Genomic DNA, 17,980 nt, shown 5'->3' on the forward strand with positions numbered 1-17,980 from the left:
ACTCATCCCACATCTGCAGCCACGAATGGCTTAAGCCTAAACTAAGGTGGACTGTAACCAGAGCCTAGCAAGAGTCAGCTGAGAAGTACAGCCAATGGACACACTGCTGTGTACACTGGAGACACAATGAGACTAGACTCTACATGACACCCATACTGTATACTACATTGCACTATACATATATATATGTAAAGAGATATATATAGAGAGAGAGTTCATAATTGGTTTCTTTGTGAATTGGGATACTACACAATAGGGCTGGGCAATAAGACAAGTTGGTATCAACATATATTATGAAATTAATCAAGATAATATGTCCCCTTAATAGGTCTTAATAGGTTCCTTTAAATTTAATCTTTTAAGATTTTGAAGAATTGTATGGGCTGCAAACACAAAATTAATTCTATAAAATAAGTTTCACAAAAAAACACTTAAATCTCCTCAATGCAAACTGTCTGATAACAGATTACAAGCATTTCAGGACACTAAATGGTACGCTTACACAAACGTGGTTACCAAAAGTGCAAATTCACTCTTTGCTTTTCTTTCAGTTTTCGGGTACATTACTTTCATGAGCTTCTTGTGTGTCTTTTTGCTTTTTCTATCATATGGTGGGACATTAGAACAACTTTCTACATTTCAGTAGTTGCTAGGAAACTTGGCTCACTCCGACAGCTGCCTCTGTGTCTCTCTGCAGGTCTCTGTCCAGTATCATGTTGTGTTGTAGCTGACAGTGTAACATCACCTGCAGACTGTAATATTCTCTCCTCTAATATCTCTGTAAATGTCACATCCCTCGACCGCCTCCCGTCACAGAGCGCTTTTCTTTAGAAAGACATTTTCTAGCATCTAACTTCACGTCGCAGCATTTCCTCTTTATTTCTTTCACAGTGCAGAGCTGCTTTGATGACATATCACTGGCAGCTGGATTGTTTTGGTTCCCCTACTACTGGCACTCCTCAATTTTTTTATGTTTTTTGTCTGCTGATTTGAGCAGGATTGGAAATGTTGCAGTTTTTACTTGTGGAGAACTTTTTTTGTGAATGAAAATAGCACACAAACAGAACACGGAGGCTTACATTTTTAAGGGGTGTGGATTCTGCTAATGATGACATCTCAGGTGGCGTTCATCAAGCTGAAACGAGCAATAAAGTCATACACGCTCTTCATGAGGCCCAGTGTTTTGGGTGGCACATTTTTTCAGGAGAGGTTACAATATGAGCTACACTGTGCTGCCAGTCAGACTTTAAGTAGCCAAAGAACTGCCACACCACCAACGTCTTTTCTGTCTCTTGTATAATGAAAACAGTAGCAAGTGGTTTGTTCAGCTAACTCTAACATGCTGGGGGCGCCAGCTGTTTGTTCTTAAAATACTGCCATATGTTTGTTCCATTACTTTGTTCCTATGATTTGATAGGCTGTGGTGCATTGTCAGGCAAGGTTTCCTAATGACCATTGTACTGATGTTTCAAATATTGTAATTATTTGAATTTTATATCACGATGAGTGTATAAATTGTATATATTACCCCAGCCTACTACACAAAGACATCCTGCTTTAATGACACAGTGACCCAGACATAAAATCCTATTTGTGCAGACTGAAGTACATCAGTGTGTATATATATGGTATGCTATAAACAAGCGGAGTACACACAGGAGACAAGCCCATACAAAACTCATCATCTCTGGGAAAGTGAGATTCCGCCACAGCCCTGATAACAACCATAAAACGTTTTTTCTCTCTCGTGCATCTCCTCAGAGCTGCGGGCGTACATGTGCAAACACACAAACTGCACACATATACAAAGACAACACTGAAAAGGTCCCTTTTGTCTGCTCAACACTGATGAAAAGCTACCCACTGCAAACTTCAATCACATTCGAAAATGAGTTGGAGACGTGCTGTAACCCCAACAGTGTCATTAAACCTGTCAGTCAGTCCCCTGGCGTGAGGGGAGGAGGAAACTGCCATCGGCCTTCTTCAGCGTGCCGTGCAGGCCTGAATTACACCCGGAGGTACCAAGGGCCCCTCCTGTGTTGGATCCATGTCTGACACTAGCATAATGAAGCTATATGATTATGGATTCTGCCTTGTATGTCCACAAACCCCCAAATGTCAAACATTCAGACAAAAGAATCATGCATATTCTAATGGTGTTCAGTGTGGATGATAACAAACACTATCATGTGAGAAATGATAGCTGAAATCCCATCATATATGTTCCCACGCATTAAAACCCATGCAGTGCGCACACAACTGCACACACACAGAGAGACACACACAATGCATAGACCAAGATAAGCCTCCGCATGCTGTCAGAGGCTGGTGTGTGATTGGCCTCTGTGGAGCTACTGCTTCTCTCATCATTAACTCTTCAGAGGATCACACTACTCTAATCACGCTAAGCCTCTCTGAATGGCGATGAAGTCAAAAACGTGTCCATGCACATATTCGCAGATGCCCAACTCATTACACACACACACACACACACATACAGTATATAACAGCAAACGCTTTCTTCAGCACCAAAAATGAATACACACAAGCGGTATGTACAGTCTGCAGACTTTGATACCAAACACACACGCTCTATGAACTATTAAGGCCATTTTCAGGAATGTTATAAAAGTGAGAATCACTTCTATAGTAAAGGGTGTGATTTCCACCCTTGTATGAGAAGGAAATGTCCTCCACCCTGCCATTACAGACTCACAAAATGTATTCACTCACTAAAATCTCTCTCAACAGTTTTGTCTGACTGTCCAGCTGTCAAAATTAGATTAAATGATAGCCTCATCTGAGGTTGTTATGGGTTTATGCAGCTAGAGAGGAAGACTGCAGGTACTACTCAGGGCTAAAACCAAAAATATAGGATTTTATTTGCAGTTAATATTCCCCCTAAAAATGTGATTATCAATCAAAGATAAGACGATAAAACAAAGTGCCCTTTGTAGTTATGAAATACATTATCTACCATAGCAGTATCAGTAGTATCAACCATAAGGTCTCTATCAAGGAAACTGGCTATAAGTACAGTGCAATAATCTACACATCATTTCTATTCATTATGATATGAAAACCTACACCTTTGTCACAAAATAGCACAACGCTCCATTCAATGTACGTGCCTGATTTTGTGTGAGTGTGTGGCAACACAAGGTAGCCATGTCCCTCCAACCTGAGATGGCCACACCTTGCCACAATAGCTACTATTAAATCTGCTCACACCACCAGTCATAGCTACTAACTTCTCAAAATTGAGCCTGGCTACAATAAAATACCAGAGCAGTCCTTTTAGCTTTGGGCCCTCTACTGAATATTTTATAATCTTGATTCCACTCAGTCCCTTTCTCCATTAAAGACAGCGTACTGAAGAGCTTTTCTTTTAGACATACTCATTGTTTTGTATGCTGCTGGACCTGAGTACAAATGTTGTTTCATGTGCAAACATGTAAATGACAAATAAACTTGAATTTAATTTTCTGGCTGTTGATGTGTATATCGAGCTAAGGCCTGTCTCAGACTGTTATTTAGAGACCATACTGTGTGTGCTGCAAGGTCAAGTATAAGCAGAACCCGTAGGCCTCTGTCCCCTCTTAAGATGGAGTACTTTCATTTCACTCACTTGGGGCCTCGTATTTTCTCTCCATTTTATTGCTTTCTCTGAGCGCTTTCCACAAAGACACATTCCACCTCCTCATACAGACACAGGGCTCCCGTCCAAGAGAGAGTGGGGAAGGTCTGGATACTGTGCCACAGGGACAAGAATGCTGACACTGCTGTAACTTGGGACAAAAGCTAAAGATGAGAATGGGGAGAGACAGAGTGAGAAAGAGAAAGAGAGCAAGTCTCAGTGTATAAGAGTTGTTAGGAGGCTTGATTCCAGTCAAACTGAGAAGCTATAATCCCTGACTTTGGCGTGATGTCAGGGAGTCTTGTGGAGGACCATTTCCTCACTCTGCAAAAATGCTGTTTCCTACATCCCAGTGTGTGCTGCAGCTATATATAATGCAAACATCAAACACTTGTAGCTGCGCTGACCTCTCTTTCCCTGGGAGACCCCGTGTTCCCTGGTAATACAGAAACCATTCCCCCCATACACACATACTAGCCCCAAAAACTCCACTGCACAATCTGAATTTCACCTTATCTCTAAGGACAAGCTCATCTCCATTTTACAGCTGGATGAGCGGTGAGGGCTAATCTGGTTCCTATCTTTGACTTCACTCTTTAAAGATCTGAGAAAGGGAGAGCAAAGAAGGAGGAGGAGGAGGGCAGTTCTCCAAAATGCATCTTGTTTCAGGGAAAGGAGAAAAGGGAGGAAGTACAGAAAACACACCACACTATGAGAAGTAACTTCCTCCTCTTTTCTCTGTCAATGTGCTGTGTGTTTTTAATGTAAATATATATCAAGTGATTGTGCTTTGATTTAGTCTAATCTAAAAAAATAAAAAAAAAATGTCTGTGTTAGTTGCCTGAGTTTGTGCTTAAGAGGCACACACATGTTACGTTTCATCAGCTCTGGGGTGATTATCTACAGCATACTTTTGAGTTACTGAATTTGGACAATTAAGGTCAGAAGACACTCAAAGTAAATCTGTAAATTGCTTTAAGTTACAATCAAAGGTAGCACAGTGCCAAATAGAATTACTCCTTGAAGCAGACAGACATAAATAAATGACAACACAGTCAAGTCAAAGAAGAAAGGTATTAAATATTGCTTCTTTTACTTACACACGTTTTTTCTCTCATCTGTTTGGAAGTCAGTGGTTGTATCAGAGCACAACACACCACTCTTGACATGTAGAGCCCCGGCTGACTACAGTTAAGATTTAGCTATATGCATAAAATCGACAATCATTCCCAAAAGTCTCAGCGAATAATCATGGCCAGTAATTGCTCCAATGTGTGAAAACAGGATTTGGCTGGAGCAGTGCCCAGAGGTCATTGTTGGTGTATACAACTGACTATCCCTAACCTCTGACCTCATCTCTTAATCACCAATTAGCATGCAGCCATTTCTGCATATTGACGTACGGCAAAAGGGCTTCAGCCTATTAAACAGGCTGAAAACAAACAAACAAAGTACAACATCGACAAAATCCCAAGTTTAATGTCCGCTCCAGATGACATCTTCTAAATGCAAATGTACACAAATCTTGGGATGCAAGCCAGTGTGTTACTTGATGGCAGCTGCAGAGGGAGTTGCCTTGGATTTGTAGCTCTCCCTTGTCACAACAATATCTTTTTACCACAGAGGTGCTGACATGATTCATGAGCCAGAGGACTTGATGTGGTGTTGGTGTGCCGGCCAGATGAAATCCCCTCAGTCCACTAATGTAGGTTTCTGTGCTGTGGTGTGCTTCACAAGTTACTGTATCTAAGGAGCCATTTCACACTGCTGAGCTAGAAATAGGTCTTACTGTAGCTAAATCAACCCAGTCCACCCCTCCCCAACCTTTGTCACTGGAGACACTATTATACAGTACACACATAATTCTGCACACGCGTTCAATAAACACATACACACATTCCTTCTCTGCCTCTCTCATTCCCTTTCTCTCTCCCTTTTCCTTCCTTCCCTTTGTAACTACCTTGTTCTGCGGCTTTCACTCTCTCCTTCTTGGCCCCCCCTTCACCCTCCCCCTTTTCCAAGTACTTCTCTTCTCCTCCCTTCTTCTCCTTCATTGAAAACAATGAGTGCATACTGCCTTGCTAACTGCTGAAATATTTATTAGATCACAATGTTTCTGTCTAGCTGAACTTAATCAGGTACCATCTACTCTCCTCAGAGTCATTTTGTGTGGTCAGTATTTCAGAAACACTGGCATATATTAAAACTGGACACACAAAAAAATGCAGCAAACTCTTTTAAGTCCTCTTGCAAATGTGAATTACCAACGTGGGAACTACACTCAGTACCAAAACACTCTTCTGATTGTTTTCAAGTTGCACCTTTCCTCCAACGCACCTGTCACGTATTCAGGTGTGCAGAGATTAAAAAAAAAATCCCTCTCCTTCATTAAAATGGACTTCCTAAAGCCTCCATTCATCTTGCTGACAGCTCCACTATCGATCGGGATGGAGAAAGGGATGCAGTTCCAGAGCTTTAAATGGCTCTCTGGCCAGCCTGGACGAGGGCTGGGCTGGACTGAGGCCGGAGGGGAGGTGGAGGAGGAGGAGGAGGAGGGTGGGGGGGGGAGTGCCAGGTTGAGCCGGGAGGTCTGCCCCCAAGTCTGGACATTTTTGATTACTGGTGAATAAACAGCAAGATTACCTTGATAGCAAGGATCAGAATTTACATGAAAATGACTCACTGACTCTGGAATAAGGATTAATCTGATGAGATCAGATAATGAATTAATCACGCAGGTTGAAAGCCAACGCATTAGCCAATCTCTCCAGGCCACTTGCAGGCTCTCCTGAAAGTGAGAACTACAGTGGGAGACCTCAAAACACTGGGAAGAGATGGAGGCGGGAGTGTTTCAGTTGGCTACACTGATGTGCAATTCATTTCAATCAAAGCCATGTGAACTAACGTTCCGCTGGCTGACGCCTTTAATCAGGCTCCATCCCTTATCGTCAGCCATTATCTAGGGAAGATGAGTTGGCATATTCCGTCTTCATCCCTCTCACCGTATGACATCAAATTCTTCTGCCAAGATGAATGATTGGACATTTGATTTTCCTAATGATTAAAACCTCTATGGCATACTTGGTGTCCTGTGGTGCAGTGGAAACCCCAAGGAGCCTATTGGATCCCCTCCTCCCTCTGATGAGCACTATCCACGTGTCTGCTGGTTGTCATCTATAATCATATAGTGCACCACAACAGCGTATCAGAAAGTGAAGGAGTCTCCTGTGACCATGTCACTGTTTATTTGTTATCTAATCTGTCCCTCTGTATTGCCATTGATTGCAGCGGCAGGGGGGGAAAAGATAGACAAGGAGTAATATTCAAGATAAATTACTCAACTTCCCAACTGTGAGCAGTTCAATCCACATAAACATTGCAGTGTTTAGATTAGGGTCTTGTTAGAGTAGCATTAACAGTGGGGGCATGCGATGCTTGTGTATTGACGGTTTGATCAGCAAATGTAAGAGTCCATACAGCTAGCGTTCAGCTTCGTAGAGCCAATTTAAAATTCAGGTCCCTGATGGCAATGAATCCTTTAACACTGGATTGGGTCTGCTTTCTAAAGGCCACTCCACCACATTACATGGTGACATGCTCTGAGCCTCTGTAAAATGGAGAGAGAATAAGACAAATGGGGATATAGAGGAGAAAAAAATTGATGAAGAGAGGGGAAGAGGAAGTGCGGGGAAGGGGTGAGATGGAAGAGAAGAAAAGAAAGGAAGCGGAGGTGATGTGGAAGGGCGGCTGAAAGGAGAAATGGAGCATGGGGCACTGAGGAAGGAGAGAGGGAGGAGGCAGCAGAGAGGCAGGGAGCAGTAGTCGATATAACGGCAGTCATTCATCTCTCTGACAACCTTCCAAATGCTCCAGTGGGGGAGACACAAGGCTGCGTCACCTCCAATGCAGCAAATGCACAGCGCACGCACATACGTTTGCATACATGTGCGAACACATACGTGTTTATGAACTGAGATTTCGCCATGCATGAACACACTTTGGTGTGCAAGAGCTCCATGTTCAGGGTCAACGGCATGTTACAGGACATGGCAAGTCAGTACATACACCATTACACTGCAACCTGTACAAACACAAATCATAGCTAGAGGCGTCAGTTCGACATTCACACATTCTCTCTCACTAACATACACACACAGATGGACGGATGGACACACACACACACACACACACACACACACACACACACACACACACACACACACACATCCACTGATTTGTAAAAACGGTGTGTATGAAATGCAGCAATCGAATCAAGAGCAATAAATCTCAAAGCCATTTCAAACAAACATTTTACAATCATACATTCTTGTAACAAATGCGCTTACATGTCTTTGCAAACACACAAAGTGTTCCAAGACAAACATGCACATGTGCAGGACACAATCATACACCATTGGAATACAGGAACACAGATGTGTGCTTCAATTAATACATACACACACACACACCTAAACACACACAAATTGTTTCCCAGTTCTGGTCATGGTCCATTGGCTGATGCCTGCCGTCCATCTCTCATGATTCATGGCTAAGCGAGCTGCTGTAGAGCGGTTCTAAACCACTGGGCCGAGGAGAGCCTGTGTGTCATTACGGCGCAGCAGGCTGGACATGCTGTTAAAGCCGTTGCACCATAGCTAGCTCTGTGCCTCAGTCTAGCACAACAGGAGGCAAGGAAGCAGGTACTTCTGTATGTGGTAGTACTGTTCACGGTGGTTTTAGTGAACACTAATATCAACAGCTGAGTGCACTCACAGACTACCCTGTTTTAAGAGGTGTGCACGGCGAGCAAGAGAAGTGTTGCCTTTTATTTAGTCGGACATCGTTGCGCAGCCCCCACCCAGAATTTCAGCTAAATTAGCCCCTCTAATCATCCCCAAATCCTCCCTCTTAATCAGCAAAGCAGTGGAGGCTAAAGAAAAGAGACAGGGGTGCCAAGTTCCCCCCTCTGCCATCCTCTATTAGTGTGGGCCCCACGAAAGCCTGTGGAGGCACACGTCCATACCCTAATGACTCCTTAATGATCCCCTCCTCTGCAAGAGTGCTGACAAACACTGACAAACCCTGACCCTGACAAGAGGAACACCCACACTTAGCCCTCTTCCTCACCCCTTATTTAGAGGTTCATCTCTCAGCCCTTAGCCTCATTACACTAGCTAGGGTCCAGCAGAATCCATACAGCCCCAACCTAGCAGCAAGATAAACACCCATGATGAAATAGTCCGTGTCACTTTCAGAGTGAGGGGCAAAGTTTGAGTAAATTCCTTTCGGCAGATGGAGCGAGAGGGAAAGAGAACATAGATAAACAAAACCAGGGCTAAAAAATAGAGTGGCGGTAGGAGACAGAGAGGAGCTGCATAGCCTACGGAAAAAAAACATTGTTTGTATCTTTTATACTTTTCCCTGATCGTGATTTCCATTTCAACTTGGGGTTGGGGGAGTCGGCAGCGGAGACTCATTTTAACATCACACAAGACATAATTACAGACTGCACCACTGCCAGCCCGCCTCAGTTTCTCCTAAATACTCACACCCCAAATTAGGGGTTACCTCCTTCTAGTTAAACCTACTATTTAAGATGAAAACGTCACAGACAAACAGAGGGGACGGGAAAGGGAGTTTGGAGAGGAAAGACCTAGTTTAACAGCTTTGTTTCACAATGACAGAGAAGGCCTTTGTTAAAGATGGCTAATGGCAGGCCTTGGATAAAGCCAGGTGTGGAAACTGGGACGAAAACAAAGGTTGGAAAAGACACACACAGCTAGAAAGAGTAGGGAGTGTGTTTATGTTCTATCTGCAGTATATATGACAGCTGAAAATCTGCTAAGGATATTTCCAAAAGGCAGTGAGTTAAAGAAAAACACTAACTTCATGCTAGCCTATGACCTCACTGGTTTGGACCGCAGCTCCCAGTCGCGGATGACAGAGCACTCACTCTTTGAGCTTTTTCCCAGCTCAGCTTTCTTTCCCGTTTTGTTTGCTTTTTTTTCAGTTCTCTGTCTTTATAGATGAGTCTCCTGGTCAGATTCATGATGATCTATTAGTGTCATAGAGTCCACTGGTCCGCCATAGGCAATGGGCCAGCACTATAGGCCTGCTTGTTTTGCTGCTCTGTTGTGGATCGTCACAACGGAGACCCCTCCCCCCCTTCACCATCCTAGTTATTAGCAGATGAAAGGAAATCCTATGCATGTCTCCTTTACTGATATAACATGATCCAGGTACTGTACTGCCTCTTGATTTATGGAGAGCACTCATGTGGGATCTCTGTTTTTTGTCTCTCTCTGGTCCTTCATCACACACAAGCCACTGTGCAACATGTAGAATAGACTAGTAGCTAAAGTGCTTGAGTTTAACAACCACTAGTATTATTTTTGGTATCAGTATCGGTATTAGCAGACATACACACTCAAGTACATGCTGCCCACTAAAAACTGTATATTCTATTGCTACCTTCAAGGAATTAGATGATAGTCCCTTAAACTAGTGCAATGTAATAATGACATAATATTCTCATTCACTCAGTTTAAAAGCCAACAGATGCTGTGCAGATGTACATATAAAACCAAAACTAAACAATGAATATGTATTTCTTTCATAATCCTCAATTAAAATGAGCTGATGCTTAAGATATATAGGAAAAACAAACAAACAAAACCCCATAATAAAGGTTTTGGGAATTTAAATGTGATATATCTGTCTTGTTTTCATGTTTTCCAGCAATGAGATAGCTGTGTGTAACACCACAGTGAATGCGCAGAGACAATGATGGATATCCGTCTTCCAAAAGCAGCCAAATCCTGTGTGTTAAGCTGTTAGCTGAGGAGTTTTGTCAGTCGGCTCAGATTCAGTCATTCTATGTCGAGAGCTGAGATGTTTCTGCATTTCTTTGAGCTCTGTTTACCGTCAAATCTTTGTATCGCTGTTCTGATGCTCACTTTTTTTTCTGACTGCTGAGCTCCTGCAAAAAACTTCTGAGTTGTGTTACTATGACAACCCACAACCATGAGTTGTCATGTCAGCTGTGACAACAAGTATATTGACAGTTTTTTTTTAATATGGGGACTTTGGTTATTTATGGCCTATTCATTTTTGTTTTGTTATATTCTAAGACGTAGTTCATCTAAATGCTGCTGATGTTTTTTAACGTGGTGGTACCCCAGGGTGCAGCAGTACCCACTTTGGGAACCGCTGCCTTTAAAACTATTTATTCATTTTATTAACAGTCTATTCCACCGTGGTCTTATTTTTGGAATTTTTGGTCACGATTTTTTTCAGTTGTGACAACGCTTAACTCAAGCAATTGCTGAGCTCTGTGAACAGAGGGACAGGGTTACGACACAGTCCAATGTGGGAAGAAACTCGAGCAGTCAGGCAATCAGACAGGTTGTAAACAAGCCAACAGTTGAGTCATATTATATCTTTTTGGTTCTTTATTTGGATGTAAAATGGAAAGTGAGTGCATCTGAAATGACAGCAATACTCCCTCATTGCACAGGGAAATGTTGTGTGTGTGTGTGTGTGTGTGTGTGTGTGTGTGTGTGTGTGTGTGTGTGTGTGTGTGTGTGTGTGTGTGTGTGTGTGTGTAACCATGGTAAGAACCATAGGTCAAAGTTAAACCAGGAAGTCAGTCTGTCAGCTGTGATGGATGTTTACAACAGACAGTTTGGGTAATATGACCGCTCACCTTCATTTTCTCTTCCAAGTACATTTTTTCTGATGTGGGGATTTGTGTTACTTGTGCTCCTTTCCTCATCCTCAATTTGTCTCTCTTTTTAGTTATATCACAACGTGCCCAGATGACAGCAATTAACTTGATGAGTTCAAACTTATTGTAAGAGGAATGATGGCCAAATTGACAAAAAAGAGTTGGAATAAATCCAATTTTCCTTTGAAAGGTAGCAAAATGATTCAATGCCAGACAATGAAAAGACTGACTACGATTGGTTATACACACACACACACACACTAAGTGTAACAAGTTCAGAGCTCATTTAAATATGTCTGTCATCATCTTCCAAGCTTTCTACCCACACGATCAAAACCTGAAGCGCAACAGAATCAAAACACACATCCCACGTCATATCAAAGCCACATGGTCCACCAGGTCCTTTTATCACATCAAATATTTCACTACTTATATGATTTCATTAAAGACTCGGCGGGGAGATTCTCAGTAACTATGATACACTCTAATTAAAGTCGTTTCAAATCACATATGGCACATATTCCTGTATCACCGGGGATTGGAAACGTTGCTACTTCTTCTATTTAAGTCTCTGTCTTCTCCACACTGCTAGACCCTCCACTGGAAATCCAATCAGAAACAACATCCTGTCCCCGGCCTCTAGGAAGTGACCTCAGCTTCAAAAAGGCCAGATAAAAAGTCCACATCAGAAACAAAAACACTGGGCCAGCCGTAATGAGCTATCCGCCAGGCTCCAGTGTGTTCTGAGGGAGACCAGGTGGTGTGACACACATATGACTCTGATTAGGGGGCCTTCAGAGGAACAAGAGGAGAGGGGGAGCAGTAGGGTGGGTTTTGCAGGGCCAATCGGCGACATTTTGTATATGAAGCAAGTAATAGTGGTGTTCAATGACCTCTTCCAGGCCCCAGGACGCATTAGCACTCATGAATGCTATATTTGCCATTTATATGCAAGCATGAGGCTGCACTTTGGGTATTTTCTCTCTCTGAGAAGCAGCATGTGAGCAGCATCGCCTGAAAACACATTGTTCTAGATTATGGCAACTTGATATTGATATATTGATAGTATACTGCTAAGTTTTTAAACATCATTCATTTGTGTGTTGGATACAGTGGTGAGTGTATACAGATTTGCGCACATACACAAACAAGTTAAAGCATTGAATCAGACATTTGGCTGGCCAAATACTGCTACAGCCAACTATGAGCAGAGCAGTCAAACTCTCAGAGCAGACACTGAGGACGTTGCATGTGTCGTCTGTGTCTCTCACCCATTCCTTTCTCTAACCTCATTACATGACAGAGGTTTTTGGCAGTGGTGTCCGTAGACTCATAATCATACTTCTGCTCTGCACATATCCTCAGACTGTGGGAGGGTAAGCTGTCAAGGGGAACTTTGGCCTCATTTTTTACCCGTTAGTTCCATCCTGGTGCTTTGTGCTGCATTTGACTGGACTGTTTAAATGTCTCCTGATATCAGGGAACACAAACAAGCAGGGCTGCCGGCCTGGTGGGGAGGATAAGGAATGAAGGGGAAACGGAGGCCATTCTTCTCCTCCTGTGACGGGAATTGTGTTGGAACAAGCACCTGTCACCCACCAACAATGACCACAGAGGTCGGGCAGAGAGAGAGAAGGAACTAGGAGACAGAATAAAAGGGAGAAGGACGACACAGAACAGTAAAGAAAAGCAGATCAGTCTGCCCAGCTCATTTCTCTCCCTCTCCTTCATGTTCTTCTTTCCCTCCCACTTTCCTTTTCTCTCTCCCCCATATTCCAACAACTTAATCTGTATAAATTACAGTCCAAAACAGGCATATGTTACCAAGACCCAGACTTACTTCTACATGAACCAGATAAACATCTGCATAATATCTGCATAAATGGTTTGCATTGATAATAAGGGGAACCAGCTGCTCAGGCTATCCAATTGGCCTTTCCTTCAACTGCCTCACTCTCTCTCCTCCCTCATCACCTTCATTTGTTCTCCACGCCAACTTGACACCCACTTTTTTAAATAGACAAAGAGGAGTTGCATCCCTGCGTCCTTCAGACTCCTCCTTCAGATACCCTCTAAACAGCTAGAACAGAGGAATGCTGGGCACAGCACAATCACACACCTCCAACCTGATAAGAGACTCAGGGAAAAAAAAACAAAAAAAAAGTGTAACCTCGATTCATTGTCCTCTGCTATGACAGTTTGGCAGCTCCATACATTTCAAAACTGCTGTAATTACTTTCAAACCCAGTATGTGTGATCTTCTTACCTCTCTGTCCTTAAGTTTCATGGCCAGAACCAGCTGGTTGCGATGATTGGTCAATGCTTCACGGTAGTTTCCCTTGGAGAAGAATGCCGAGCCTAAATTCCCATGCGCGCGGCATTCCCCTGTTTGGTCACCTAGAGAGAAAACCAGAAGAAAAAATTGGAAGAGGAATAAAAAGAGCCAACAAAGAATATTTACAGTAGAGCCTATGTGGTTACAAAGCAACTGGTGTTTATTTCGCATCATCCCACCGCCACTGTTGAACAGCGGTGTGATGAACCACATCTATGTTACTGACATGCCACTGCACCCTTAAAAGGGAAAGTGGCCGTTATAAGTTCTCCACAGTAGAGCGGTTCCCCTGACAGCTGGTACTGTTGATCTCAATGCTCCAGAGGTTGAGAGGGGAAAGCCTTATTATTTCTGCCTGACAGAGAGGCCCCACAGACAGGGCCAAAGTAAAGCACAAGTCTCTGTGCTCCACCTGAGAACCACAGCTCCTTATCTCCAGCTGCTCTGCCCAGTCATGTGTCAAACTGTGTGGGGGTGAGAATAGTGGAGCCAGTCTGTGCTACTCTCTGTTTTCATTTTTTTCCTTCCAATACTGTCTCTTTTCAACCCTCTCCTCCTATATTAAGACCCATACTATAGTCTATCGTTACAGCAAGCAACATTCAGTTTTGAATGTGTCAATGTGTTTCAGATTTAACCTTCCCTTAAAGACTGCAAGGGAAATGTACTGCTAACCCACTGTAATCAAGGTACACAAGAACAAGACAACTAAGAGTCTACAGCAATAGCTCTATCAGGCTGTGCTAACATGCTGTATGCTGACATGCTCACAATGACAATGCTAACATGCTGCTGATGTTTAGCATGTTTTTTTTCCTACCCTGTTTTCCATCTCAGTGTACAGTTTTAGCAGGTTTTAGACATTACACTAATGGGAATGTCATTCGTTGTGTGAGCATTTGTTCATAAAACAAAGTTTTGGACAAACAAAAAATTCTGACCTGATGATGGTGTGTTCTGAAAAAGTTGGGATCACACCAAAGTTATCAAAATGTTATTCATGTCTGTACCAAATTTTATGGCAATCCATCCAACAGCTGTCGAGACATTTTACTCGAAACCACAAATGTGAACCTAAAAGTGACGCTACATAAAAAATCAGGGGATCATAAAAGTCAGTAGGACTGTATGGGCACATGAACATCTGAACAAATTTTCCTGGCAATCCATCAAAAAGATATATTATATACGTTTCAGTCTAGACCAAAGTGGTGGACAGAACAAAATATATTCCCATCATTCAAGCTATGTGAGTAGCATGGCTAAATATATGTGCATGTGTATTGATATTTAGTTAGAATTCAAGCAAAATGCCAAACGTTTGAGGTTGATGATTTGCAACTTTTGTCTGTTTTATATCACTGAAAATCTCAATTTTTCAACAGTTGACTGGAAGAATTAAGATGTCACCTTAGGTTCTGGGACACAGTGTTATACATATTTCACTGTCAGACATTTTATAGACTAAATATATAATAAAAAATAATCAACACAATAAACAAAGAAAATGATCATTGGTTGATGGCATATTCTCTTCCATGATCCACAGGCCTCTTACCTAAGGTCTTGGCCACCTCCAAGTCTTGCTGCATGTAGCCGGTGCTCTTCTCGGTGTTGCCCAGGGACCAGTGGGCGCTGCTGAGGGCCGAGAAGACGGAGCCGCGGAGCTTGAGGCTGCATGTGCCGATCTTCAAAGCTGCTTCCAGTACCACAACAGAGGCTGTGTGGTGGCTGGCTGTCAGCAGCTCCTGGCCAATCACAGACACCACCACAAAGGGACTTTTGTCCAGCTTCATCTTTTGCAGCTGTTGATAGGTGGGCTCTAAAGATTCTGTGCAGGAGGGACATGAGTAAGACAGAGATTAGAAACAGACTAGAAAAAATGCCAAAATATAACCTTGTGTTGACATGGTGACTGACAACAATATGTGACGTTGATTGTGGTAACTGTACTACGCGTTTACCCACTCTAACAAACATGACTGCTGTCTGAATTCAGATTCCACTTTTCTCCAGTAATGGTTATGTTTTGTCTGCCTGGATAAGCATAGCCTGTAGCTTGGCTGAGTGACGGCTTTCACTGACAATTTGACAATAACTCAACATATGAGCCATTTTCTGCTCCTTCCACTCTGACTGGGGTAATCTCAGGCAATTTCTAACAGCGCTGCATAAAAATGGCACAAGTTTAGACCATTGTGGGCAACTGTCTTTACAAACCACACAGAGAAATTATACTTCTGCCTGCTTCTCTTCGTGTCAGTCGATATGGTTGTTTGAGAAAACAGAGAGGTCTAAGTGGGGTTTTGAGATGGAGTTTAAAGAGTGATGGGGAAACTAATGCTGCTAATGCACAACAGTAGCAGCAGCAGAGGAATGCAGAGCAAAGGAGACACACAAGGTGACCTTTGAAGAGGCTGAAAATGCACACAATGACATAAATCAATGGTGGGCCGCGCGGGATTCGGGATCCACAGCCTCTCCAGATTACAAAGCCCTCTGGCAGACACCAGCATCGAACAGCAGGATGAGGGGGGGCAAGGGAGGCACGCCCAAGTGTGTGCAAGTATCTTTGTGTTTATTGATGTATTTGTGAATTTAAGTGTATATTTGTATTCATGTATAGGAGTCTGTCTGGGGGATGATAATTGTCATGGCCCTGTACATATTCTGCACATATTTTGAGCCGAGTTGCTACTAATTAGGTCAAAGCACTTACAGAAGACTGTATGGTGTTACTAGTCATGTATAAACTAGCTCTGTATGGCTGCATTTCATCACTAAGCTTTCAAGTGTAACTTTCATTTGTTTAGACAAATATTCAGGCACAAGCACATGATCACAATATCTCAACACACTCAATAGTTCCTGGAAACCCACACAGATGCTGATTCACCTCAAAACACACACACACACACACACACACACACACACACACACACACACACACACACACACTCATACAATATGAGATGCATCCCCACACAAGCACTCAAAAGCATAACTGATGATGCTCTTTCATGAGCATCGCTTCTGTTGCAGCACTTGGCAGAATGTCGTGCTTACAGAGACAGTGCGTGCATATAATATCCATTCATAGCTTGTAATTGCCTTCAGAGTGACACTGAGAGCTGAGTCATAAATCAAACACTGAGAGAATCCTTTTTTTAAAAGGTGTCATGGCTGCTGCATTCACAAGCAAATAGTTATGACAACATCTGAGAGCGTTGCTACACACATACAAACACACACACACACAAACAAAACCAAATCCTAAAGCTCAAGTGTTTACTGGGCCTTGTATCAAGATATGAAGCAAGAATTACAACCTCTACTTCATTGACATGCACAGATAACAGAGACTCATTTCGCCTCCTCCTGTTTTTTTGTCTTGTGTGAGAGGCCTTTTAAATGTTGCTTTTGCAGCTAGGGCCACACCTTTCTGTAATGGAAGCATACTTGAAATGCATATCTCCCATTCTGTCTTTTCTGTAATGTAGGTAAAAATATAACTCACTCTATTCCTAGGATGTATTATCAGTTTGAAACCATGCATAGTGGTTTTTCCAGTAAATTTGGATTCAATATATTAAGCTACTATTATACAATGTCAATGTATCAAATTACAATTATTATAAAATTCTGTCATCAGCTGGATTCCATGTGTTAATGTGTGTTTATGGTGAGGAAAGATAAAAAATATTATGTACAACCTTTAAAAAGTTGGTGATATTCTCTATTGGTATTGTCAACAAATCCCTTGAAAATACCAAAACCAACAATGCTTTAGTCTGTCTCTCAATACCCTCCCCAGCCAATTTGTGGCACTCAGCTCCAAGCTCATTTCTACTGAAGACATAAATGTTTAAAAAGGGTTCACAATTTTTTTTTTAAAGCTAAATATTTCTTTAAACAGCTTGGCACTGTAGTGTAATGAGACTCGGTTTTTTCAGCCATTGATTTGGTGTACTAATGAGTACTTACAGCAGCATGATAGTGATTAAAGTATAGTGTCCGTGTTCATTGTAATGAGGGAAAATGTCACCCACTGCAATGATGTGGCTAACTGATGTGTTTAAAAGTTCTTGATCAACAATGTGTCTACAACTGTATCAGACTTTGGTTACACAGACATTTGTTAGTAGGATCAATGTTTTGTTGGTTTTGCCCTATTAAGGGACTGGGTACCAACACCTTGACTTCAATATTGGCTCCTTAACAATACTTTTTCAATACCAATTTTACAAAATCATAACAGTACAAATCTTTAGTTCTATTGTTC

General features: G+C 42.3%; 1 protein-coding gene across 1 annotated transcript in view; it reads right to left on the reverse strand.

Annotated features, from left to right (window-relative positions):
• The window catches only part of ttc28 (tetratricopeptide repeat domain 28), a 116,484-nt gene that overhangs the window by 46,016 nt on the left and 52,488 nt on the right, over positions 1–17,980 (reverse strand). The window contains exons 3-4 of the mRNA XM_053325013.1: positions 15,257–15,529; positions 13,630–13,760 (exon numbers count right to left, since the gene is read on the reverse strand). Coding sequence (XP_053180988.1) covers positions 13,630–13,760; positions 15,257–15,529 — 404 coding nt within the window. The remainder of the gene's footprint in view (positions 1–13,629; positions 13,761–15,256; positions 15,530–17,980) is intronic.

This window comes from Scomber japonicus, chromosome 9 (assembly GCF_027409825.1).
Source record: "Scomber japonicus isolate fScoJap1 chromosome 9, fScoJap1.pri, whole genome shotgun sequence".
Taxonomy (NCBI): Eukaryota; Metazoa; Chordata; class Actinopteri; order Scombriformes; family Scombridae; genus Scomber; species Scomber japonicus.